General features: G+C 39.8%; 1 protein-coding gene across 1 annotated transcript; it reads left to right on the top strand.

Moving 5' to 3' along the window:
• The first annotated feature begins 3,527 nt into the window (after positions 1 to 3,527).
• LOC145431704 (uncharacterized) lies at positions 3,528 to 9,033 on the top strand. Its single transcript, XM_080307708.1, has 2 exons — positions 3,528 to 7,168; positions 7,415 to 9,033. Exon 1 carries the CDS (start codon positions 6,611 to 6,613, stop codon positions 7,127 to 7,129), a length of 519 nt encoding a protein of 172 aa, XP_080163834.1. The 5' UTR covers positions 3,528 to 6,610; the 3' UTR covers positions 7,130 to 7,168; positions 7,415 to 9,033.
• Positions 9,034 to 27,702: the final 18,669 nt, after the last annotated feature.

Raw genomic sequence — 27,702 nt, 5'->3', positions numbered from 1 at the left:
CAACACTGTTTCGTCCCTAGGATGTGCTTTTTTAATGCTTGAATGATTCACATGTCAGTGTTAAGTGTCTTAACAAACAAAACATTCCTCTGAAAATGCTCAGGTGCAAGGCCTGGACTGAAAATGAATGAAAACACAGCCAATGTGCAAAGAAAACATTTGAATGTCCTTCCGAAATCCTTGAGAACTATTGTTCAAGAACACTTTAAAAAATTACAAGAAAGTCTGGCTCCTTGGATGGAAACTAGGGGGTGACTCGAGACGTTTGCACAGTACTGTAAATAAATAAATGTCTCTTTTAAACTGCAAGCTCTGTCAAAAATTTATAGTACAGTACACTGCGTGCCATGTGTATTTAGTTGTTTTGGTCAGCTTTTTTTTTTTTTTTTTACATTTCTGTTGCTGTCAGCCTGCATCCATTTAGTCGATGTGTGCTACAGTGCCAGTGTGTGCGTGTGTGAAATATCTTCTTGAAGATCGGCTCCATGACTACTGCTCCCAGGGCAACAGAGGTGCAGAGAAGTCTCAGCAACACCTACACCAGCCCCCCTGACATATAGACATACACACATGCAGGCACACAATGAGTTGTGAGTAGGAGACTTTTCCTCTCCTCTGCTCTCCTCTCTCCCTGTCCTCTTCTGACTCTTTCTCTTTGTCTTACTCTCAGTCTTTCTCTCACTTGTCTCCTCTCCAAGTTCCCCTCAACAACAGCCAGGCCAATTAAGAAATGGCTCTTGAAAGGGTAGCAATTATTCTTTTGCAAGACATACACGGCTCCTGCTTGCCTCCACACATTATTATCTCTCTGGTATCCTACAGTGAGGTGCCCGGCCAACCATTCATTGCAACCCCTTACACTACTGCCAGCCTCACTGCTTCTTCTCTCTATCTGGCTGTCTGCGCTGATGAGGGCCAGATTGCAAAGCATGGTAGTCTGAGGCCCAATGGTGAGCAGAGAAACACAAGATAATGGTTGGATTATTAAGGAAAACCCTGTTGAGAGAAAAGATTTTTTTGATATCTTTGCCACCACCCACACAACCTAGATTCCATCTCTTTTCTTGCATCCCATAACTTTTTCCCTCTCTCCTCCTTTTTCATGGCTAATGTCATTTATTATTTTCCCCCAATGATCCTCCTTGGCTGCTACATGCAAATGAAAGACACCGCTGTGGGTTTAATGCTAATCGATACTGTGCAAATATTCATTTAAGGAGACGACTGCATGGTAGGAGAGGGACCTAGCCTAATTGAAATGCTAGGAGCTCTATGTTTTGTTCCGAGCACTGTTGTGGCAGTACACATGCATACATGCCACACAACATGCACATTAGCCAAGAAATAGAGGACGAGATGGTGAAAAACAGAAGAGATAACAACTGAGAAGACCAAAATGCAAGGAGGCGTCGGGTGCTTTTGAAAAACCATTTCCACCTGAATAAATAATAGAAGCCTCTCTCACTCTCCTTATATAAGGCTTTTGTGTAAAAACTGTGTATTGCTGTACCCAAGAAGGAAGTGCAAATGGAAAAATGCAAAGGCTGTAGGTGCCATAGACGTGGGCTCAGTGTTGGCTCCATCATCCATAAAAGCACATAAGTAGACACCTAAAGGGCTGGATTAAGAGCCCCACTGTAAGAAGAGCACCACGGGACATGCAAAACAGTCTGTTAATATAACTTCAATCTGTGTGAGTCAATCATTATGGATGTTTGGGAGAGAGAATAGTAGTAGAACATTAAGTCAAGCTGCTTAAATGAGACAGAAGTGATTTATTTAAAGCCAGAGACCAAATCCAATTGTAAGTAAAAGTGTTAGCCTCCAACCAAAATTCATGACATGAGGATTGGATTTCTAATCAAATTAACTAACAGTTTGTAAACCACAATCACCCAGCGTAATTCGTTAAGGTTTTCTGTTGCTTTAAAAGACTGAATTAAAAAAGAAAAAAAACAAAAATCAAACTTTACTCACAAAGAGTAGCTTAAGAATGAGGATGTTGAAAACTCTCGTAGTCCACCCAGTAACAGTTAACTCATTTCTTTGTGGTCAATATGTTTAATAAGGATAAACTGTATTTATTCATCTGCCTACATTCCTAGATGTTGAAGCTTCCAGTAAATCGCCCCTTCTTTCCTTACTAAGGTCCAGCCATTCCCAACTACTGTAAGCCAGTCAACCACTTTTCTGTTTGCTTTAATCCTCAGTGCTACATGTCTTTCTGTCTCTCAGACTCTTCAGAGTCATTTGCTATGAAGTTTTTAGGTAAACTTCAGTCCACTGCAAAACACATTTTTTTATTAATTGATCTGCTCAGCATTGTGCCTGAAGGACAGTTTTGGACACCTCTTACTTGTCCGCGTGTCAAGAGGTCAGAAGTGCTCTTTTTTGTGATCATGTCACATTGCGGGTGACTTGGACAATTGGCTTCTTTCTATCTTGTATTTATGAATGGAAAGGCCTGAAGGCTATAAGAGCTGAAAGTTATATGGACGAAATCTGGAAAGACGGTTAAACAGAAGTTGTCGTATTGTTTAAATACTCTCTGAGAGCACAGCCTTTAAAACTGCACCATAAAAAAAATATCCTAAAAAAACAGTAATATTCCGGCAGCTGGGGCGCCAAAATATTAACTTTCCCATGAAAATACGGTTATTTTCAGTAATGACAATACAGTTTGTTGCCCTAATATTACATGGAATTTTGCCTTTTTCAAGTGCTTTTAAACATTAAATTAGGAACAATTTAATGTGATTAAACAATGAAATTACCTATAGAAAAGGTCAATGAATGTGGCAATATCAATAATAATACTTAAATGTACAGAAATACACAGTTAACAGTTGGTTTAAATAATAATGGATTGCATTCATATAGCGCTTTTTGAGACCCTCAAAGCGCTTTACAATTCCACGGGGCTCGAACCGGCAATCTTCTGATTACAAGGCAAACTGCCAACTCTTGAGCCACGATCGCCCTGAATAACAATAATAATAATAATTATTATTATTTGATGTAAAAAAAGTTTATACGAATCATTTTATATATTTTTCCATAGCATTACATTTGAATTTAACAGTTCAATCTTTCAAATAACGGACAAATATTTGTGAAATTATGATGCATTTGTGAATGTATTTTAACAATCTAAATAAGCATATGTACAGACAGATACATTCAAAAAACACAATTATTACAATTACAGTGATTTTACGTTAATTTACATTTGAAATGTAAAATCACAGTCTATTTATGTGAATTTAATGATATTCTAGAAGAACAGTACAAAACTGTAAAAAACTTTTATATCACGATTTGTTTTTACAGTGTGGGTGATGATAAGTGGTGTAGTGAGTTTGCGCTTCTCTTTCTCCTTGATGTGAAGTATTTACAATAAATGCATCTAACTGTGTACTTTATTTTTATATCTCCCGAGTGCTATATTTCTATCACAATGTGCAGCTAAACAGCACTTATAAATACAGTGACAGATATGATTATTGCCATCTTTTAGATAATTTTTTTATATTGCTCAAAATAGGTTGAAGTTGACAAGAAATGTGTGTGGGAACATAAAGCTGGAAGGCAAGTGGGTTGAGCATAACGATGTAATTCACTCTTTTTCACTTCAGCTCTGACAAATTTCCCCGTTCTTTTATGTTTGCACCTCAGCAGACTTTTGCTTGGCCGCTTCGCAGTCCCTCAGAGACATCTCCCGAATGCTTGACTACAGTGGATGCCCACTTCGAACACCTCACGCACACACAAGCATCCAAAGAGCTCTGTCTCTCCAAGTTGTCTACAGTAGTGCTATGTGGAAGTACTACTGGCTCTGACACTGACTGGAAACAAAACAAAGGCCGAACATCGTGAAGTCATTTACCATAGCCACATAGCTCAAAAGGACCTTGTTTTACAGGTTGCTCCACCCAATCAATACACTGTGTTCATCATCTCTGTCTGCCATGGCTGTACTGAAAACATATTTAGTGTTCTCTCCCTCTCAGCCTCTCTTTCTTCTCCCCTCTTTGTCTAACCTCCTCCTTCAGTTCAAGTCTTTTGTCTTTTTTTGTTCTCATTTTCTCTCTTTCCCACTCTCTCAGGGAATAGCCTTCTCAAATAAACTGATTTTCGTCTTGCTGTCACTTGATAACACGGATGTCACGGAGGAATTGGCCGCAAGATACTCAATCAATCACTGTTCTCTACAACCCTAGTTGTCCCTCCCAGAAGCTGCTTCCCCCCCATGCATGTCTCACTTAGATAATTGTTCATTACGGAGCCTAATGTGGGGATTGAATGTTGCCAAACTGTGCGGCCACTTCTGGCTGAGAATAAAAGCAGTTATCAACTAAAGTACACGAGGCACTAGCACAACTAAATAGCTGAGATCCAAATATGTTACACGCAGAGACTCAGGCACACACAAAGAACAGAAGAGCACAAAACAGAAATTCAGAGATACCAGCTAGTAGCTGTCAAGCAGCAGTTTAAATAAATGGGTACCTCTGCCCTGTCCAATGAGCCTGCTAATTGTATTTTCTTTTTTTCTCTTTCTTTTCTTCTTACCGGGTGGTATTTGTCAGGCTTCATCAGTCCTGTGGCAAGTTTAAAATGACAGTCCACCTAGCTGACATTGTGAATTCTTGTTGGGTCGAGCCCCTGCGCTCCTTCGGAGCTAAGAAGTTTGTTCAAACATTTTGCCTCGACTCATTAATTCAAAGTCCTCTTTTTTTTTCTGGCTAGATTCTACACGTTAAACTATGCTATGATGTCCAAGACTTAAAAAACAGAACCCACTCTGCACATATCAGGTGTGAAAATGTCAGCGTCAAGTAAACTTGAGTGTTACCATGTCACAGAATATCAAGCAAACATGTTGGAAAATAACCACCTTGAGTGATTTACATTTTTTGCTACTTCACGCTGAGTAATCTCAAACATTTCCATAGTCATGTTTCACAGGTTTTTCGTTTCGTGACTTATTATTAAGTAGAATATTCTTTTGTGACATTTGGAGCTAAATGTCTCCAGTTTTCGGAGGCTGGCGTAACCTTTTCCCCGTCAGTACTTCAAGAGAGATTTTTTATGAATAGATAACTCCATCATATCAAGTTTTTTTTTTTCCTCTGACAATTCTCTGGACAGTGAACAAAAGGAAACAGGTCTTTGGACACCTGGATGATTGTCATTTGTTAGCATGTTCACAAATGATGTGCAATGGTGGCGCAAAATCACCAGGCAACACTCTCACTTCTTGTTCTAAAATGTCAATGTAACACTGTGTGAATATAAACGCTTAACATTTAGTGGCAAATAATGGAATGTGGACAAGGCATTTGTAGTGCTGACATTTTAGATCAGTGCTCATAATGTGTTCTGGGGAAGCTGTAAAACAGCTAATGTGTTGGAGGGTCTCAGCGGCTTAGAATGCCGCTAAATTGGACAGAAAAGCAGTGAGGGGAGTAAGGGAGTTGGAAAGCAGCTGAAGGAAAAGTGGAGAAAGGAGGAGAAAGAATGGCAGGGGGGAAGAGGAGAAAAGAAGAGATGAGTGTTTCTTTTTTTAAAATCCTCTGCTAAGAGAGCCACAAAAAGAGAGAATTACACAGGAAGAAAAATTGCCATTGTCGCAGACAGAGACAGTGGTAAATGGCGCGTCGTTTTGCCGTAATTTACAAATCGTGGAGTGGAAACAAAATTAGATTAAGTGGGTCCGTTGAAATGGACCTGCTAAACATCACTATTAATTATGTTGCTGTCAAGGGTAAAGAATATTTATTTTCATGGGAGAGAGTGAAATCATGCCATAGGTGACTGCTTTGGGGTTTTCAGGGGAGTCATTTTTCATGTGCGCATGCACGTCTAAACAGAACAACAGGGAAACATGGACATTCAATCAAAGGCCCCTAATGTCTACATTATTGTTTAGGGCAATAAATAGCTTAACCTGACTTATGGGAAATAATAGTACAACCAATGTTGCAATGTCACTGCTGACATTAATGAGGGAGGAATTGTTTGCCATGCTCTGAATGCTCAGATAAATGTTGTATACCAAACAGAAACGTGAGGTGAGCAGGTGGATGAATGTTGCCCCTAATAGTGAGCGACATCATATAACTCAGAGTACAGGGTCCAGATAAAACATCTTAAAATTAAATAATCTGCCAGGTTGTTTAGAAGGGCCATCGCTGTATTCACATATTTTAATGTTTTATTGAAGGACACATTGTGTAAGTAAATCTTTTGTCTGAAAATAATATGAAAAAAGGAAAGTATTTGGAGAAATGGTCCTCATCAGGATTTCAATAGTAAAAAATAAAAAAGTGATGAAGGTCAAGGCAAAGTACAAGTACACAAAGGGCTGCGTTTGGCAAAGAAATCAGACATCACGTCCCATTATACAAAGTGCTCCTTTGTCCTGAGCATCTCCTATTATGTAACCCAGTCTCAAAAATCAAAGTAAAGATTTTTATCTTCTGTCACTTTTGTAGTTGTGTGCACAAGATCCATAGAGGCTGGGGTCTATCACACCAGGCAAGACCCCAGGTGCAGGCTGTGTAAAGATGCTCCAGAGACAATCCAGCACATAACAGCAGGGTGCAAGATGCTAGCAGGCAAGGCATACATGGAACGCCATAACCAAGTGGCCGGCATAGTGTACAGGAACATCTGTGCCGAGTATAACCTGGAAGTCCCGGGGTCAAAATGGGAGACGCCCCCAAGGGTGGTGGAGAATGACCGAGCTAAGATCCTGTGGGACTTCCAGATACAGACGGACAAAATGGTGGTGACTAACCAACCGGACATAGTGGTGCTAGACAAACATGAGAAGATGGCCGTAGTGATCGATGTAGCGGTTCAGAATGACAGCAACATCAGGAAGAAGGAACACGAGAAGCTGGAGAAAAACCAAGGACTCAGAGAAGAGCTCGAGAGGATGTGGAGGGTGAAGGTAACGGTGGTCCCCGTGGTAATCGGAGCACTAGGTGCGGTGACTCCCAAGTTAGGCGAGTGGCTCCAGCAGATCCCGGGAACAACATCGGAGATCTCTGTCCAGAAGAGCGCAGTCCTGGGAACAGCTAAGATACTGCGCAGGACCCTCAAGCTCCCAGGCCTCTGGTAGAGGACCCGAGCTTGAGCTTGATTTACCGCCCACAGGGGGGTGAGTGGGGAATATATATATATATATATATACACACACACACTATCATATTTTAGTTGTTTGTCAGCTACAGACTTGAATTATTATTTCAAGGTCCTTAGACAGCTTTTAGCTTTTGCAAAGCTTTTATGGTTTAAAATATGCGCAGTTTATAGAATGTATTACTTATGAAGAACAGAGCAGCGAAATGTGGGATGCTGGACATCTGACTGCTTGTCACTACCTTTGCTTCCTGTTAAACTTTAGGTTGCTGGGCTAGGGTTGGCATACCCTCAGGAATAACGTCACTCTTCACTGACTTTGCACACCCGGTCAGCAGATTTCTGCAAAGTGACAAAGTTGCGTTAGCAGAACTGGGAATTTGTTTTCATCTTAGGCTCAGTTTGCTCTTGGCCATTGGAATATTGTTCTTTGGTCCAATAAAAATAAAAGTAATGTCCATACCTTTACTCCTCAGAAACTGTGGACTGCTCTGCTATTTTCCTCTTCCCTGAATCAAAATGAGCTGATTGTAGAGCAAATGTGCCTTAAGAATGAGGCGTGATTTGTCCATTCTGCAGATAAGTGAAAAACCTCTGTGACACAAGTGATGACATAATTGTAACTGTAATGTGATTACTGAATTAAGTACAATAAAAGGTAGCATGTGTTACTGAAAAATATAATGTGATTACAATAAAGTCTTCTTTAAAAAGCGTTACATCTAATATTGGAGAAAATAAAGAAAACACTTTGTTTTAACAGCCCCGCATCAAGTGTCATCCCCAGTAAAATGTGTGTCTGTGTTTATGCTTGTGTGGGTGTTGAATGTGACAGGTGTGCAGTGAGATGTAAGAAATCAAGCACAATATCTGCTGTACAACCGAGAGACAAGGGGCGAGTGTGTGTGTGTGTCTGTGTGAGCTGAAAATATTTGCATGTATGCACTATACATTGAAATGTGATTCAGTGCACTTTGTTGGCTTAAATAGTTTTATTAATATTATGAAACATTCATATACTACATGAGTTTATTACTATTTAACTTTTTTCTCATTGTGACACAGCAGGTGTGTAAGGTATGCACTAAGATGTTAGAAGTTAAACACAAGCCTGTGTAACTGAAAGATTGCACTGTATGTGTCTCTGTTATTATCACAGTTCTATTCATAATATTCAACATTCATATATTAGTGTATGATTTTTATCACTATGTATTTCTAACATACATATTCCATAATGTTGTAGAATAACTTCTAGGTCAAATCTGACTACGTCACAGATGTAACTTTTTTTTGGGACCAAATCACGATTTTAATTAACGACAGCAGCAATGGCACAAATGCTTTTAGATAGTCCCATAAGACACAATACTTGGACACCCTCTAAGTGGACAGCAGCCATAACGTATTTGTCACTAAATACACCTGTCATTTTCATTTCTTTGCCTGTTGAAATGTTTGCTGTGAAGAAAGATCCATTCACACTTCATTTCAGTCAAAAGAGGTGACAGGTGTACAGTCAGTATGTACATATACACATTTTTCTACTTCCCCACTTGTGAAAAAAGCAGTATATTTAGAAAATACAGCTTCTATCTCCAGTACGGATTTAGTTTCCCACACTCAGGATGTGTATTGTTTTGTATTGTGGTATATTGTAATGCTGTATTATTGTAGAATCTTTATCTTACAGTATAAAGATCCTTGAAGTGAGTGCTTTGATTTGGTGCTATATAAATAAAACCGAAATGAAGTGAATTCAACACTTGCTTTGTGGCCTTTTAACAGGACCTGGCATCAGACAACACTGATACCTGATGAGGTAAGCCCTGTTCCACTTTCCATCTGTTTGGCAGCCTGTCCCCAAGTCATTAGGCCCCTGCATGGGTACTCAGCTGGGGGGGGGGGGGGGGGGGGGGGGGGTTAGAGTGGGAGGGGACAGGGTTGGCCCCGGTGCGCCTGGTACCGGCCATCCATGGGGGGCATCTGGCAAGGCAGCACCCCAGGTCAGGCTATCTGAGGAAAGAGCACATCGGCAGGCGCTACATGGATGGCTCACTGTCTATCCCTGGCAGCTTGTCATTTATCACTGCTGAGCAGCGATGTCAGGTGGGAACATGATTAATTTCACTTTACCATTCTCAGAAATAAGCCCTATAAATCATCCTAAGCTTGGCCTGTGTGCAGGTTTTCCTTTTCGACCAGTCTGACAAATCTTTACCAGGTCCCACTGCCCTGCTCAGGCCTTGTCTTGCTTCTGACGTTGCGGCAAAAGAAGGTCTCTGTCAAATAGACAGCTCGTTGATGGGAAGTGTTCAGCTGAAGACTGATGAAAGGAGAAGTGAGACAGATACACATGTTGGCACATATAGTACATTCAAATGGCTCACAGATATTTAAAACCCACACTCATAAAGTGAGTCAAAATATATGTGCATATCATCAACAAATATTAGCATCTTCTCCTTACATCTAATCCTCACCTATCTGACCATCTGTCCTTTCTAAATGAATGGCAGCAGGAGAAAGAGGCTAAGACGGGATCAAATGGGACATATTGATGATGTGGACCTGTCAGTAGAGTGGGGGTGGTTCTAGTTTATTACCAGAGCCACAGAACACATCACATCTAATATGTCAGAGGTAATAAGGACACTCCGATGATAGGTGGCAGACTGCCAGCATGTCAGACAGCACCCTGTTATGAAAAGCTTTTCTATTAATTTTACAGATGTGCTGCTGTTTTCTGAGTGATTTAACTTGTCTTTAACAAGACACCCCCCACCACCCTCCTTCATTTTCAGTCTCCCTCGGTCTCTCTCAATCATTTAAAAAGACTAGAACAAAGGGTACAGCAAACCAAGTATATGCAAAGAGAAGAGAGGTCTCTTTAAAAAGTCAGTAAAGTCAGTACCAATTAAGCCTTAATACAAAGAAGAAGGTTCAGTAAATGTGAATACAATATAAAAGAGCACAAAATATACAACATATCCCCATCTGGAGCAGCTTTTCTTCCATCTTTGCAAGTGTAAATGACATATACCTTTACTGAGGTACCAACATACAGGTATGACAGCAAGATCCTTGTTATGCCACTCTGAAACTCTGTCCTTCATTTATATGCTGACATTTATATGGAAAAGAGGGTTGTGGTTGTGCATTACAAATCACCGTAGAACAAGTGATCTGACCATTTCAATAAAAAAACACCCTGAATTTCTTCATTACTGATGCCATTCACTTTATTGTTTAAAAGGTTTGTTGTATTACCTTCTATACATACTGAAAGAGAGCTCTATAGCACATTTTAGTTGTACTTTTTTTTCCCTGAGTGTATTTTTACAAGTATAATTGATGTCTATATCTCTGTGGAAATTAGCTATTCTCTTGTGAGGATTTTCCCCCTTCTTTAACCTCCTGATACCAATCTTTTTTAATTAAGTAATGACTTTCAAATGAATCCCAGATCTTGTGTGAGAAAAGACACTTATCCTTAAAAGTATCTTAGTCTTGACAGATTAATTCAAGAGGAAGTAGGGCACGTGTCCTGAACATCAAAAAATCCCTCCTTTGCTGTATGATGAAGTATTATATCTAGAAAGAGCATCAGTGACAGATAAGATATATGTCTGTGTACAATATGTTTGCATGTTACCTGCAGCTACAGCGACTTCATGCGCACATCTGATTGCAATGAAAGCAGTTATTCCATTTTCAGCTATGCTGAAATCCATATTCACCCAGACAATACTGCTCTTGACTCCTGGTGAGCTTAACAAATGCCACACAATCAGTCCTCTCCAGCCTTTGGCTATGCCCACAACATTTATTCCTGCACTAAACCATGAGGCCAATCGATTGGCCTATACTGTGGTCAGAGCTTCTGTCAAAACGAAATACCGACCCTGTTTCCTTTAAGAACAAAAGAAAAAGGAACATGAAAAAGAAATCATAAGAAAGAGTAGACGAGGTGGTGAAAATGACAAGAGTGAAATAAAGGATTCTTTTGCGGCGCAAAAGATCTGAGTGTTTCCATTTCCATTTCCTGATCTTCCGCTTCTCTTTCTTTCTCTAGCATGCCGTGGTGAAAAAGCCAGATTGCATGACTAAATAGTCGTGTAGAGCTTGCTCTATTTGATATTTATATTCCCATTGAAGTGTTCTTGTTCCTGAAGTTTTAATTGGGTGCTAATAAATAAATCATCCAGTCTCTTCCTCAACAGATGTGCAAGTGAGCGTTATGCTGCATAATATCTGTCTACTATGCAGGTGTGTGTGCTTGCCTCATGTCACTGGTGCACGGGATGAGATGTACCAGCGAGGCCCCCTTAATCTGGTGCGCTGTGGCTCACTGAAAGACTACATAACAAACAGAGGGATGTGACAAGCCCTGGAGATGGATTTCTGTCCAATGTGACCTGTTTTATTCTGCAGAAATGCTTTGCAAACCCGAGAAAGTTTCCTTCTGATGTACTGGGCTTATGTGTGATAACTACCTTTGAATAACCTTTGGAGTTATTTGAGTGTTTGTGTTTGGATGTCAAACTGATCTCTCTAGTGTTTCCCGTCATTTTTTGTACCTTCTTCTTTTTCCTCATCACCATGCTCCCTTTTCACGCTACTCCTCCTGTCTTTCCTTCTCTGACTTCCTCTGATTTTTTCACAGCATCACTCATGTGGCACTTCTTATCATACTGAGCTACAAGCGATGTAATTTCTACTGGACAAGGAGGAAAGTATACAATGTATGCATCCAACACACCAGCTCAGTATGCATACCTTCAGCTTGTGTCTTGCACATATTCTTATATTGGTGCGATATAATAATAGAGTTATGAAGCATAGAAAAACAAAGAGAAAAAAATGAATCATGTTGCTATAATGTTTTCAGCAGCATAGGCAAAAAAGACAGTTCTAGGTTGCTGCTCTAACTCCTTCCTCTACACACTAAAAAAATAATAATTTGTTTCAGCACAGTGGCTATGTGTTGCTTTCTGAGACAGGAGGACACTTCATGGTAGTTTCACAGGTTTGTTGCCAGTGAAAACAGTGGCAATAAGCCTGGACACAACTGCCAGGGCGAATATACCCAAATCATTCGTCCAACTCAGAGAGTTAGTCTGTGTTTCAGTTACTCTTTAAATTGTACAATAGCTCTAGAACATAATATTCATGCTATACTTATTCTTACTAAGGGTGGAAGGCAAACAAAGCCAAAGAACCCCAATTTGCTTCAGCTATCAAACATCAAAAACAAGGTTACAAGCTACAAGAGGGACGCAGAAAGAAAGAGCTTTAACAAGTTATTACTGAGCTACAAAACATGAAGGATGGTTCATTCAAAACAAGAAAAGACACATAACTAAAAGCCCAGGCAGTCAGAACTTCATAAAAACCTCTTATTCTTTAATGACTATACTTCATAATTTGTTTTACTTGCAATGTAAACACTTTGTAAGGTAACAGCCTAATTTCTGATCAAAAAATGTCAGCCCTTTAGTGCAGTACACAGTTGATTATGTATCTTCTGTGTTTGGAGGTGCACATTAATACATGACCAGCCTACAGCATTCTTGTTTCTGTCACAATTAAAAAACGTATGCATGGAAAATCACTAATGTTTCATTTATTTTTACAATTTTTTACAATCTCATGAGACAATAACTGCACGCACTTGCATGAAATGAGAGGACATCATGAAACCTTTTATTTCAGAGCAAAGATTTTATGCCAAATATAAATAAGCCATTCTTAAATAAAAACTTACTGTAGCACCTTAATCACTACCGACACTTACTGACACCGTCACTTTATCAGTGCTTGTCATCATGCGCTTTTGTTGCTAAAGTATTTATACCTATATAGCCGTACTCTATACTGGTACTCAGGTTGTTGCACTCTATTTATTTGTATTATTTTCTTACTTGTTATTCTGTTTTTTTTTATTTACTTACTTTTTTAATCCTGTTTTTAATCCTGTTTCACGTAATTTCGTTCCACCTCATGTAAACATGTGATGCCAATGACAATAAAGCTTCCTTGAATCCATGAGAAAAAGGAATTTATTTTCTTTGTCTGTTTCTTTGAGGAAGAATTGGATTTACCACTATAAAATTAAGCTTTTTTTAATGCATGTGGTCTAACTACCAGTATAGATTTCTATTATTTTGCAACAGTGGAACATGCTATCTGTACATATAGAAAGTTTAGTCAATTTAGTGAAATATCTGGTTGAATATCAATCACTTAGATCAATACACCATAAACTCCACTGTATTTCACCCTGCTGATCACCATGACGTTTTCTGCCATGCTGTTGGGTCACACAAGGGCAATGTTATTTTGTCAGTCTGCTGCTGTAGTCCAGACCGGGCTATGATATTAGATTTTTTGACTTTGATAACCCAGTCTGGACTGCAGTGTCATCACTGGTTTGGTGTATTGTGGTCTTAAAGAAGAAAAATAATCTCACTGACAACTGCATTTCTGGCAGTGAAAGCTGGTTCAGATTGTTATGTGTCCTAAAAGATTTTTCTATTTTGTGGACTATTTCAACATCTATATTATAATGACTAATTTGCTAATCTTAGCTAGCTTACATACTAATGTATGCTAATGAAAATGGTAAGCCTTTATACCTGCTTAACAGTGTTAAGTGCAGCCTTGCATACATACGGTTGATGTCCTTGTGGCATTTTTTGCCTTGTTGCAGTTAAGAAACCTGGAAAAACAAACGTAGAAGTCGTTCCTCTACTAGTAAAGCACCGCTTGCAATGTAATGAACTAGACATTTACTTCTTCTGACATGTAATGTACTAGACATTTACTTTTTCTGACATGGATTAAAAATATGTAAATGACTGAGAGTCCAACAAAGTTTGGAAAAGTAATTAATTTTGAGGGAATTAACTTCTCTGGCTTATATTCCTCTGTAGCTGAAAAGCATAATGAACAATCTAATGACACTGTTCTTGTCTCCTGGCAAATTTTAAGTAAAGAATTGAAGTCACTCTGTTTGGACAAATCTGCAAAAAAAGCTTGTATTTTAAAAACATTTAAAAAAAAACTGTAGATCGTGTATTTCATATTACTTGTTTTATGAGCACTCGTTCTCGCTCTTTCTCTGTCTCCTCTCTCTGTGCCTCATGGGATTGTATTTAAACATACTCTTTAGAATCATCAAGGAAAAATGTGTTCATGTATACCCAATTTTTATTTTTTCCGAGTTCATGTACCTTTATACGTGTGCAACCCCATTTGTGTGGGTGGGATTGTAAAATGCAAAAACTGTAATACTTCTGGTACAAAGGCATCTTTCCAACTGAAATCTGAGCGGGCTGGGGGCACTGCATAAAAATTCATTCACACATGCTATTTACTTCTAACTCCCACCATGCTTCTCCTCTGACTTTAAACATCTAAATACCTGGAACCACAATGGCCTGTTCACAGCAGTGGGCAACAGCCATCAGAAGATAAAAATCAGTTATGTTGTCAAAAGCCAAACATTGCTAAAAGGCGATAATGAAAGATAGCTACCCGCTGAGTACTCCTACCTTTTGGCCTATTATCATTGACTAATAAAACAACACTAACGCAGCAGTACTGCATGTTCACTTCACAAGCTGCTTCCACACTGTAAAAAAGAAGAACAGATCACTGGAGGTGCTGGGTAGTAATTTGATCAGCTCACATACCATTTTTATTTAAATGATCAAATGATCAAAGATACGCTCTTGTTTTTTTTTTAGACATATCTAGTTCCCTAGCAAAATGAAGTCATTAATCCAGGATCCATGTTTGCCTTCTTCTATTTTCACTCAGTTGTTTTAACTTTTGCACAGTGCCTGGTTTAATTGAGAGACCCAAACTACTTGCATGGGTCTAAAAAAAAGATAATTCTTTGGGTTAAAATACCTAAATTCGTGTTAGCAAAGAGTTCTGCGCTAAAATGTGACTCAAAGAGTTTTGATTAAATGTCACTGATGACTTGACAGTAAGAGTTTCCAGTGACCTCTGTCATGAAGAACAGGCCTCTAAACAAAAGGACAAAAAAAAAAACTATCCATGGGTGTGTAGAAGGTGCATGTCAGAGCTTTACTGCACCTATTAATGTTAAAATCTGAATGTAAGTGAAGACAAGAGCACAGCCACTGTTGCTGCCAGCCAAGGCACAACTTGAAAAAAGAAGAGAGACCCAGGGGGCCAGGCAGAAGCTGTGTGGAACAGACATCTGAAATGTTGATCATGTCTTTGTGTTTTTAGAAGTGTCTTACTTGTATGTGAACTAATGGACCAAGATAACAACAGGGACTGAGTTTTAGAAATGTGTTTTTAGATCCAGCCTTACCAAAAGATTGTACTACTTGTTTTTCTGTGGATTCTAGTAACTCTGTGCCCATGGCCCTCTAAGACTATGGCTGCGGCTACACTGCGAAAAAGATTTAGCCATATGGACACTTAAGTATGGAGTCAACCGGAATGGAAGGCTCTACTGTATACTGTGCAGATAGTTATTCATCTCTCTCTGCTCAGGGCATCCTATCCCATCACAGTCACCCCATCCTGTACCTGCTTATTAATTTAAAATCATTTGCTACACCTCCGGGGGATGATAAATGCCAGGTGCAGAGACAGGGCAGTGGTGAACCTATAAAAACTATTACAGAGGCCCCTTCCTCACCCCTTTTGCCATGGCCTGATAATAACTACACTATAGAGGTAAAGCCAAACCATGAGAGAGTAAGGTGTTTCTCTCTCTCTGCCTCTATCTGCCTTCGAGGCTGCATAGCCGAATTAGACACACACACACACTCACTCACTCACACATACACAGAGCCAACTGGTTAGCCAAGATGCTTCGAGCCAGCACACTGCCCTAGGGTCCGCCCACCCATGTCAAAATGACATTGCAAATGTTGCAAAGGCCATGAAAGAATGGCATCAAAGTGGCATTATCCTTAAGGACAAAGGAATGCACGAATAAATGCATAAAGTAAAACAAACAAAAAAAAAACAACTATTGCATGGCAGATTTGTAAATCGGCATACTAGTTAAATTTCTGTTTTCCCTCTACACATGTTCGTGTTGTAGAGTCTTTTGCTTTTGGCAAAATAAAAAAGTAACAGCAGTGGGAGCTCTTGGACAGCTGCCGACCAAAACTGCTTGTGTGATTTTATATTCCTAATACCTCACGGGTAATACCTCTTGCTGCATCAGATGTTGTTATTCACTGCAACCAAACACACCTTTCTGTCCCATATCTTGTCAGAACTATATACACAAAATGGTCTTGCAGATGTGTATTTTATTGATCGTGTGAATCTAAAAATATAAAACTCTGCTACTTTTATATTTCGAACTAAACGAACAGTACATTTGGGTCATACTGATGCACGTTTTCAGAAAGACGAAAACCTGGGCAGGACAGTTAAATAATGGTGTTATAGTGAAACAGGATATTAAAGGCACTAAGAACTAGATGGCGGATTGTCAAATCCTATATTACTATCCCTCCAGTGCTGGAAGACCAGAGTGCAGTATTGCCATGACAATTGATGATTTACAAGAATGGGTTTAAATAGTGTCAAAATATGGGAATAATGCAGAAACATGTGTGGGTGAATGTTGAGGAGAAGAGGAGTTCCAGTTCTGCAGCATAATTTGAATTCAGTTTTAGAGCAAAATAACAATGGTATTTTAAGGTTTTCCTTTGACATTATCAGTAATCCCATATGATAAAAAAACAAATATGTTAAATAATGTATCTTAAAGGCGCAGACAAAACAGACTCCATTTTATTGTATGGTATTTCTCTTGGATTATTCTGAAACATATTACGCATTTTCTTCTTTATCGAATCCTTGGGGGGGAGAGACTCCCAGCACAAGTTTGCTCAGGACCCCTTGGGGCATGCAGTGACACATTTTCGATTCTGCTGCTTATTCTTCTATTTTCGTTGCGCTGTTCAGTCCAACTTAGAAGACAAAACAGGAAATAAAAAGAACTTTTTCCATTCTTGTTGTATAGCACATTTTAGAAAAAAACAAAACAGTTGAATAGTGCATTGATATAGTTGTTTGACCCTGATTGTGACACAACTGATTCCACAAAGTTCCTGTTCAGACAATATATGCAGAAATCATGGCAGATTTTGGGCCTGGCTAACTGCTGAACCGGATGCTACAGTGGCTAGGCTTACAGCAGGATGCTCGTGTTGAAGGACAGGCAGAAACATGTTTACCTATTGAGGCTTCAATTCAAATTTTATGAAACATCATAATGTATGATCTATTAGAGCTGCTGCACCTGAAACCAAAATAGACCATCCCTCCTATTACATATTATTTAGACCCGAACGCTTGTGCGTGCACACATACACAAACGCAAAATCAGCCCACGCTTGCATTGTGGCGTACATTGAGCAGCCGTCATATTCTGCCAACTGATGTTGAGCCCTCTGTCGCGAGGGGAGACTTTATTACTGCTGCTCTTCTCTGCTTCACAGTAAGAATCACTTATTTCCATCTCTTTGTAAAACGGGGGTACTGCTGTTAGCTTCAAAAAGATAGACTATTATGCACAAAAACACACGTGGAACTGGACCTGCAAGCCAAACAGTAAACACAGAGGCTTGGATACACAGAAGGAGTACAACTTCATTATCTGCTGAAGACACCATTACCCCATTATATTTTAAATACAGCAAGCTGTAAACAAAAACTTGGCACGTCGCATTATTATAGATTCTTAAGTTGTTAATACAAACATTTGAGGGCTGTTTAGTATTTAGATATTCAGTAGACATAGAAAAATGAACTGAAAGTCCAGTATTCATTTCCATATCATCATTTCGATTGTGGGGCGATCGTGGCTCAACAGTTGGGAGTTCGCCTTGTAATCGGAAGGTTGTCGGTTCGAGCCCCGGCTTGGACAGTCTCGGTCGTTGTGTCCTTGGGCAAGACACTTCACCCGTTGCCTACTGGTGGTGGTCAGAGGGCCCGGTGGCGCCAGTGTCCGGCAGCCTCGCCTCTGTCAGTGCGCCCCAGGGTGGCTGTGGTTACAATGTAGCTTGCCATCACCAGTGTGTGAATGGGTGGATGACTGGATATGTAAAGCGCTTTGGGGTCCTTAGGGACTAGTAAAGCGCTATATAAATACAGGCCATTTACCATTTACCATTTGCAAATCTGAATACAGGCCACCTCCCAAAGAGTTGGCTTTCTAGGTCAGGGGTGGGCAATCTCAGTCCACGAGGGCCGGTGTCCCTGCAGGTTTTAGATGTGTCCTCGAACCAACACAGCTGATTTAAATGGCTAAATTAGCTCCTCAACGGCTGTATCCCAATTCAGGGTCTGCAGCCTTAAAGGCCGCATTTTAAGGCCGATTACGTCACAGCGACGCGACAAAGGCTGTCCCACTTCGAAGGCTGCTCGAAATGCGGCCTTCAAATGCATCCTTCTTTTCCCTGAATTTTAAGAATGTGGCGGTGTAGACTTCGTGGCCCAACATATCCCAGAATGCATAGCGCGGCGGTGGGTGTGGATAATTTTGCCAAAAAAAAAAAAAAACGGTGGATGAGGGGCGGCTGAAGAGTAAATTTGCAAAAGTAAGTACTTAATATTATGTCACTTATTTATGTGCAAATGTTTAATAACGAAGAACATTAAAACATTCCTGTTGGCCACATGTCGGCAAAGTTATGTGACATTAGTGATGTTTGTACTAACTTAAAGCCTTTACTTTGAAATATACGCCGTTCAATAGCTGACCTTAATCTTACAGAGAATGATCAAAGCTCATGTAGAAACAAACAAACAAACGAACAAAAGATTTTCTCCTTCCTTTCTGTCACACAATGCTGTATGAAACGTTTCCAGCTGTTAGTATCATGGTTGCTAGGCAACCTGGGCAGCGCAACGGAGGCTAGACCGTCCCATTTCACAAGCCTCGCACTTCCGGCCTTAGTGGTCTTTGAGTACGCGGCCTTTGTGGACCGTTGAGGCTGCGTACTTTAAGGCTGCAGACCCTGAATTAGGATACAGCCAACATGTCTTGAAGTTCTCCAGAGGCCTGGTAACAAACTAATCATGTGATTCAGGTGTGTTGGCCCAAGGTGAGATCTAAAACCTGAAGGGGCACCGGCCTGAGATTGCCCACCCCTGTTCTAGGTGCTAAATGCACATCTTTCTTGACTGGCTTTTTTGCCATTTGCTACCAAAATCTTAAATGGACTGGTACTTTCTTTCTGGCTAAATATCCATGGTGCTTCTTGCTACAAACCACATTCACACAGTGTTTTCTTGTATGCCTTTAAGCACTTTCTAACAATCCCCCACACACATACAGAAGCAATTTGGGGCTCAGTACCTTGCCCTAGGACTCTTGGACTGGAGGAGTCAGGGACTGAACTGTTGTTCTACCTTCTGAGCCACACACACACCCAATCCTACAAGCACGTGGTATCTCCCATCCAAATACTAACAGGCCTCACTCTACTCAACTTCCACGATCAGATGAGATCAGGTGCACTCATAGCAGAATTGCCATACACAGCACCCAGAGCAGTGAGTAAAGATCAAAGAACTTTCACAGTATTTGATGATGAAATTATGCCTGTGCCTAATAATGATGCTGACGCAATAATGAAGCTGACAAAAGAAGGTTTAGCCATAAAACCAAAACTACTGTCCACAGACCCTCTTGAGTAACACTGAAACAAATTAAACAGTCGTATGTTTCTCGTTTTACTTGTTCTTACTGGGTATCTTGGACGACTCTACTCCAAAGCAAACTGTTTTTTTTTTCCTGTTTTTAATTTCATTGTTAAGTAATTATTCATGGCAGAAAAACAAGAGTTAATTCACTTGCATTCTTTTACTTAGTCTTTTAAATCTTTAATTGCACCATATGTCTCAAAGAATTTAAATACTGCGAACAGGTCTCACATCAGTCAGACGTTATCTGATTAAATGTTGTTTATTATAACTTATTTTGATAACACTTGTCTTCTTATGAGCACCTTCTGAATATAGGACATCATTTGTTTGTGAATTCCACCCACGCAGCATTTTCCACTATTGGATTTTTATCTTTGTGCTTGTATTCTTGATAGTTTCTAAATAAGAATTTTCTATCACTGTATATTCATTACAAAAGTTTATGGCCTATATAGAAAACAAGAGATAAAAAAAACAAAGACAAACATTTCAGATGAAATGCTGAAATCTGGACTCAGCTGCTTTCTCCGTACCCTCTTGGGCTTTTAGCATGGGAATTGTGAGACCAGTGTATTGAGACTCCCACACATTTCTAATTCATCACTATGAAAAAAAAGGCATGGTAGATATAGTTTTTGCTCATTCTCTCTCTGCGACTTATATTGCATCTCAGCTGTTTCTTCACACTTCGAAACCAATGTTTCATGTTTATATTTAGAGGGGCATAAACAAGAGAAAAGCTTTAAGCACTAAGATATAAACAAGTGGCCATAAAGTGCACCAAAAATGAATAAACCATCCTCAGTCTAATCCGTGGCTTGTCATGGAACTACACGAGTGTCAGTAGAACTCGCTGAAACCCTGAAACACTCAAATCCCATTAAGCCTTTGTGAGGAAATGGCTGATATTTTGTGGTCTAATTAAAAATGTTCCGCAATGAATTGGTGAATAGTTGATGATAATTAACATCTGTCATGGGATCCTGCATTGGGGACATGGCCATATAAACTGGCTAGCCTTTAGCTTTTGTGCATTTTTTTTGACCTGTGAAATTGCCATTAAAAAAAAGAAGGAAAATTCTAAAGGCAGGAGTCGTCTGATATCATTATTCACATTACAGCTGTGGTTACATTTTTCTCTGAACTTTAATTATTCAAATTAATATGAAAAAAAACCCCTGTCACTCCATGCTGTGTATAAATTAGATTAATGCTGCCATTAATTTATCAGTTGTTATCATAATCAGCCATTTAACCGCAGTGCTCTGTGTGGCTGTTCTGGTGGCTGTGTTTGTGTAACTGTTTATACAATCATGCGGTCCCTCTGTTTCCTGCTCATTTGCATTTTCTCCAAATGTCTCTAAGCAACAACGTGAGTAAGGAGGGGCTGGAAGGCCCTCAAACATCTTGCCAACACCCTCTTTGGGCACTCTTTTCTTCATGTCCGTCCCTCTGCCAGCTCTTTCTCCTACGCTGCTGTCAAGGCACATACTTGGAAAACACCCGGGTGTCACCATACTTCTTCCTCCAAAGACACAAGGAGGGCAGACACTCTTTTAATCATCTTTTCTTGCCTCTACTCTTCTTCTCAGCGGTCATAATAACAAAAGCTGTCACACAGACTCATGTCGTCTCCCAGTGATCATAACGGATAATTACCCTCCCCCCGAGACTCCGGTCCGGCCACAAGCTCTCCCACAAGCACTATTTCACTGTGAATCCACACCACTTGTGAAATGGCTGTGTCTCAGTAACAAGCTCTGAGTGGCCGTGATTCAGTCAGAGATCTTGAAGTCAGGGCAAGCAAAAGTACATCAACCTTCAACCCTTTTTCGCCATTTCTCGATAAAAAGTCTCTTTTTTTTCTCCCAAAGAAGATTTATAAATCAGAGAGACAGGGTGAGTGTCAGAAATTGTTCAGTGCAGTCGTTTTTCAAGTGGGACATCAGCCTGTCCAGGTGACAGATGAATCTGACCAAAAGGGGGCAGTGTTGTTATTTTAAAAGAAAGATAGGACTGATGGCCTGTCTGGCTGCTGCAGTGCGTGAGGGAGTAAGCAACTGAATGAGTGAGTGAATGAGTGAATCGGTTATTGAGTGAAGGGTGAGGGCAGATAACATGCTCACTGACTGACAGAGGGAAGCTACAGCAATCGGCATTGATCGCCGCCACACAGACCCCAAGTCTCAGTCTTTGGTTGCTCCACTAGCCTCCGGGGCACAGCCAGGTGCTGGATTATCAGCCTGCATGATTGCATATCTGGGCAAATATTTTATCAGATACAATGCAACGTGTTGGTTTTTGAGCTATCATACAATATTTGAGCAACTTATGGCGAACAGTGACTGCCTTTTCCTTTCCTTGAAGCGAGGGCCTTGTTTGAAGTCAGGATTTCTTCACATGTATTGGCAAACCATAAAAACTACACGGCAAATGCATCATTTACAATCTGCATTTAAAAAATAATAAAAAACATTCTTGGAGGACTGTAAACCATTCCAAAGGAATTAAGATTTTCAAGATGAAAACAACAATAAGGCCCATTCAAAATAACACTGGAGGGGATTTATCTTTCACGAGGGGATATGAAATGCACAGCTGCAAAAAAGTACAAGGCTGCTGTTTTTAAAGCAATTTATCAGGCACCCATCCACCTCTGTGATGTCCAATTTTAAGTGAGACATGCCTCAGGCTGATATTAATGTATTCACTTAATATCAGTGATGCTGGAGGTGTGAGAGACTATGGCTTATCTGCATTCAACTGATGTAAAATTCAAATTCTCATTTACTTTTGCAAAGGAAAAAAAAAAGAGACAAGTCTGCTGTTTTAAAACCGTACAGTTTGTATACGGTGAAGTCAATTGAGATGTATGAGTTTCTATTGCAAAGGCTAGATTTATTGCGGAATATAAGAGTCGGTAACTATAAAACTCAATTTGTACAGTTTTGTCTCAAAGGGTCTTAGACCTCAAACTAAATCCTCCTAGATCATGCGGAATCACAGAGGCGGGAGAAATCGCAGGCAACCTTATGATGAATGAAGCTATTCCAATCCCTCTTCACCTCCACCTTTTTGCTTTTCTCTCATCTCTGCTGACATACCTTGTACCTACACAGCCAATCACTGTATAGAACACAGTGAAATCATCTTAGAAAAGCAATTCACTTCTTCCTGTGCCTGCACTTTTGGTGTCAGGATTGTAATTTGTAAACCGCAGAGAAAAACTTCAGAACCCCCATCCAGAGACCTGCTATTTAAGATCAGTAAACACCAGCATGATGACGCCCTTGCGTGCTGAAATATTGCAAGTCCACTTGTCCCTGTTCTCCTTCAGCAGTCTCTAGGTCTTTGGATGAGAAAAGGAGGTGAAAAAAAATACTTCAAGTGAAATCTATAATCGAGATCCCTCATCCTTCTCCCCCCCGGTGTGGCCAATTGGTATTCTGCAGGATCCTTTGGCCCCCTATGGTGTTCCCAATCTCCAACTAGGAAGGAAAGAATAGAAAGCTACTAAGCCCCTGGATGGAGAATGCCTCGCTGTGGATTAATGGGCAGAAGAACAAATGAGGTCCGAGAGACGCTTTATATCTATCAATATAAAGTAGCAGATTAGGTACAGAGATAGCTGTGTCTCTGTTTTCATTTGTTTCACTCTTTGGCTATATTATTCCATTAACCGAATCAACTGAAAATGGTGACATTTCAGCTACGTCATTGGACATCAGGGGAGGAGGAGAACAGCATGTTTTATTTTGTTTTTATTGTAGCGTATACACATTAGGTGAAGCAGATGTTCAAACTGTGCTCTAAAAAAGTCAATCAGTGTGCAATTAATCACACATATATATGATTAATTGCACATTGACTGTCATTTTACATGGATGGTATCCATTGCATGCCTGTTGTAATTATACCTGCCCAGAACTAATGGTTTACTGATTTTGTAAGTTGGATAAAAAATTAGATGGCGATTGTGTAATTTCCCGTTTAGCTTTTATTGTCTGACTTTTACTCTGTGTCGAAGCCCAAAAACAGTAATACAGGACTGTTAATTGTCACAGTGACATGAGCGTGCTGTAGCTGTGTTGCAAGTTTTGTTTAGAGAAGTATTTTCTTTGATACTGGAGCTTTTTTCAGAACTGCCAATAGCTCTTTAAATGAAGATGTACCCAAGGCTACTAATGACAGATTTTTTTGTGCCAATCATGATCATTTAAAAGTAAAATTGAAGCAAGAAAGATAGCCAAGCCATCGAGCACTTGTATAAGAGGGTTTTTGCTCTGAATGGTCACAGCTGGCAACAAAGAAAGAGATGACACAATTTCCTCTAAAAGTCCTTAGTTTTCCCACAGTCAAAATAATAATAAAAAAACTGAAGCAGTGCACTTTGTACAGCTACTATTTTGAAATAAGCACTGACTGTGATCAATGGCTTCTTAGTGGCTTAGGGGTTTTATCAGGTATCTCTCCATGTGATGTTGCAGTGGCCTTGTTTATGTCAATACTGTACTATAGTTTAAATAGCTTCTAATATTTGCATTCAAGAGGGTGAGATAAAAATATTTAAAAAAAAACCCTGTATTTTATTAATAATTTGCTTACTTTAGTCATTTAGTTTTCCAGCCAATGTACATAAAACTCCTCGACCTGGGTGTGTGATGGCAGAAAATATACACTTATTGGCCACTATTAGTTACACTTAGCTATTACTGAGTTGGAGCCCTCTTTTTGCCTTCAGAGCTGCTCTAATTCTTCAAGGCATAGATTCAATAAGGTGCTGGAAACATTCCTCAGAGATTTCAGTCCATATTGACACGATGGCATCACACACTTGTCGGCTGCACAGCCACGATGCAAATCTAAGTAAGGGGATGGACATGGTCAGCTGTGGTGTTTCAATAAAATTCAGTTACTACCAAAGGGTACAAATAAAATTTGCCACACACCATGACACCGCCACCAACAGCTTGAACTGTTGATACGAGATAATCTATTTATGTTGTTTATGCCAAATGCTGATCCTACCATCTGAATCTCACAGCAGAAACTGCGAAATTCAGAACAGGCAATATTTTTTCTGTCTTCTGTTGCCCAATTTTGGTGAACCCAAATGAACCTCGGTTTCCTCGTCTCAGCTGATAGGAGTGGCGGCCAGTGTGGTCTTCTGCTGATGTAGTCCATCTGCTTCAAGTGGTCAGCATTCAGAGACGCTGTTCTGCAACTCGGAGCAGTTTGACCTCTGGACTCAAAAGTTTTGGTACAGAGAGCTGCTCCTCACTGGATATTTTCTCTACATATATTTTTCTATAAACCCTAGAGATGGTTGTGTGGAAAAAATCCCAGTAGATCAACAGCTCCTCATACCATACCAACAACCATGCCACGATCAAAGTCACTTAGATCACCTTTATTCCTCATTTGAATACTTGGTTTAAGCAGCTTATCTTTAGCCATAACCTTCTGAAAATGTCTAAAGATGGATTTAGGCTTTCTTACATGCCTACATGCATTGAAGCGCTTCCATGTGATTGGCTGTTAACAAGCAGTTGAACAGGTATACCAAATAAAATGACCTGTAAGTCTAATAACCTCAAAACAGTGTTAAACGCTGCTGTAAAAAATAATTTAGTTCCTGACAAAATTTAAACTTTCACTGGGTTCACTTTATAAAAGCTGTATTTAGAGGAGCCAACAGCAAATATAATCATTGCTAAAATGAATGCGCATTGGACAAATAATCCTATTTCATCTTTGACCTGCAGAAACTGAAACTTTTTTTATATAAATCGTTGTAGCTAAAATATTTTTTGATAAAATATCATTACAGCTTCTTACCTTCATAGTTCCCTGCATTCATGGTGCCAACCTTGAAAGAGTTTTTTTTCTTTCTTTCCTTTTTTTTTAACCTTTCAGGTGCTTTGAGAAGCTTCAACCTCTGTGCCTGTCTCAGGCAACCTTGGTCGATCCTGTAATGAATTTAGCCAGGAGCAATAACGGTGCCAATCAATAGCAATCCGTGGTATGTCATTGACAGGTTAGACACTGTAATGTTTGGCCATGGTGGCTAGTCAAAGGAATCAAAGGAAGTGCAGCAGTTGTTATTCAACACTTCAGACAAGTAGACGCATACTGGCAACCTCACCCCCACTGACATCTACAGCCACATAGAAATTTCAGTACAAATATAATTCATTGATCATCCAGAAATAGGTTCTTTAATGCCATATATCATGGCAAAGTCACACAAGTGACCTATATCATTTGAAGTATGAAAAGTTCCACTATGAGCATGTCTCTGCACATAAAGTAGAAAAGGAGTTTAATCGATACACAACACCAACATGTTTTTAAATTTGTGTAATTATATCTGTTTTGTTAAGTAATGTATAAAGAACGCTCACAAACCAAAAGTTATTGCTGTTTTTGAGAGTTTTCCCGTCCTCTCTAAATCTGTTGAAGCCTACATGCAAAATGCAGCGCCTGGTTATCGACTTCATTTGTGTTTGCTGTCATAACATGAGATCCGAATGAAACGATCATAAAACATTTATGCTTGTTGAGGCCTCCGGTGACTTTGTGTGATGGTCAAACAAAGGCTAAAAGCCAAACTCCTCCGTGAGCTCCCTGCTTGGTTTTACCATAACAAAGCCATCAGACACATTTGCAAGGTAGGTTATGTCATGTTCCTTTTACAAAGCAATACCCTCCAGCTAGGAGACTCTAAGGGATTGGAATTTTAGTTCCCTTCATCATTTGTATGTGTCGAGGTGCCCTCTGTGGCAAATTGCAATTCCACATCCCATAAGGTCAGTACTCATATTTCCTCCTTGTTTTTCTTTCTTTTTGGGGGGGGGATGACACTCAATAAGGGCAGACTGGTGCGATGTAAGAGAAAGGCCTTAATCCCTTCTGTAAGTTCCGGTCATGATGATACACGATTAGTTTTGAGTCTCAGCACTCTTTACAGGAAGAGAAAATTCAAAAGACCTAAAAGAGGAGAAAAGGGAAAATCATTTTTGTACATTCTTTCACATTTTAAAGAAGAAAAGGGGGAAAAAAGTGTTTGTGCGTGTGTGTGTTTCTGAATATATTAACCAGATGATCTGCTGAAGCATCATGTCAGAACATATAACACATATAAACTCACCACAAACGTATTTATGCAGAGGCTTGTACATCCTTATCAGACATTAATAGAGTCAAAGATAAAGCAGGATGGAATTCTATTATCATTTTGAATGGCTCTGGTCAGAAACTTCATTCCGCCTAAAGGTTAAATCTGTCCCCTAAAAATCAGGTCATTTGGCTTGTCTTTCTTTTTCTTATCTTTTCATCCTCTGTCTGCTTTCATGTATTTTTTTCAGATTTTCTCATTTGTTCTTCCTCCACTCATTCACTCTTTCTCTTTGTTATTCCCTCACACTTTTCTTGCTTTCTCTCCTGGTCGGGGAGGCATGAATGCAGGCGGCAGATGGCTGGGATGTTTCACGTCTCAGAGGGATCGTGCTTGTCTGATTCCCCCCCCCCTCCTCTCTCTCTCTGCCAGGAGGTCAGCAAGGTGGGCTGAAGAGTAATTGGCAACTGGCAGGGATAGAGCTGACACAAGGGCTGTTCGGGGTGGCATTAATTGACAATTGTAAATAACAAATGGAGCTGATGATTCAAATTACCTGTCCACATGATTCCCCTCATTAATTGTGTCCTGAAACGTGACCCAACATAACAAATGATTTTTAAAATTTCGCCTCCTCCGCATCCCCAGTTGGCAGAACAATGAGTCAGGGGGAGAGAGTGGAAAAGAGAGGGAGAATAAAAGTGCAAGTGTGGGAA

Source organism: Astatotilapia calliptera, chromosome 2 (assembly GCF_964374335.1).
Source record: "Astatotilapia calliptera chromosome 2, fAstCal68.1, whole genome shotgun sequence".
NCBI classification, from domain to species: domain Eukaryota; kingdom Metazoa; phylum Chordata; class Actinopteri; order Cichliformes; family Cichlidae; genus Astatotilapia; species Astatotilapia calliptera.
The sequence above is the reverse complement of the archived record's forward strand: the minus strand, read 5'-3'. Positions and strand labels throughout refer to the sequence as shown.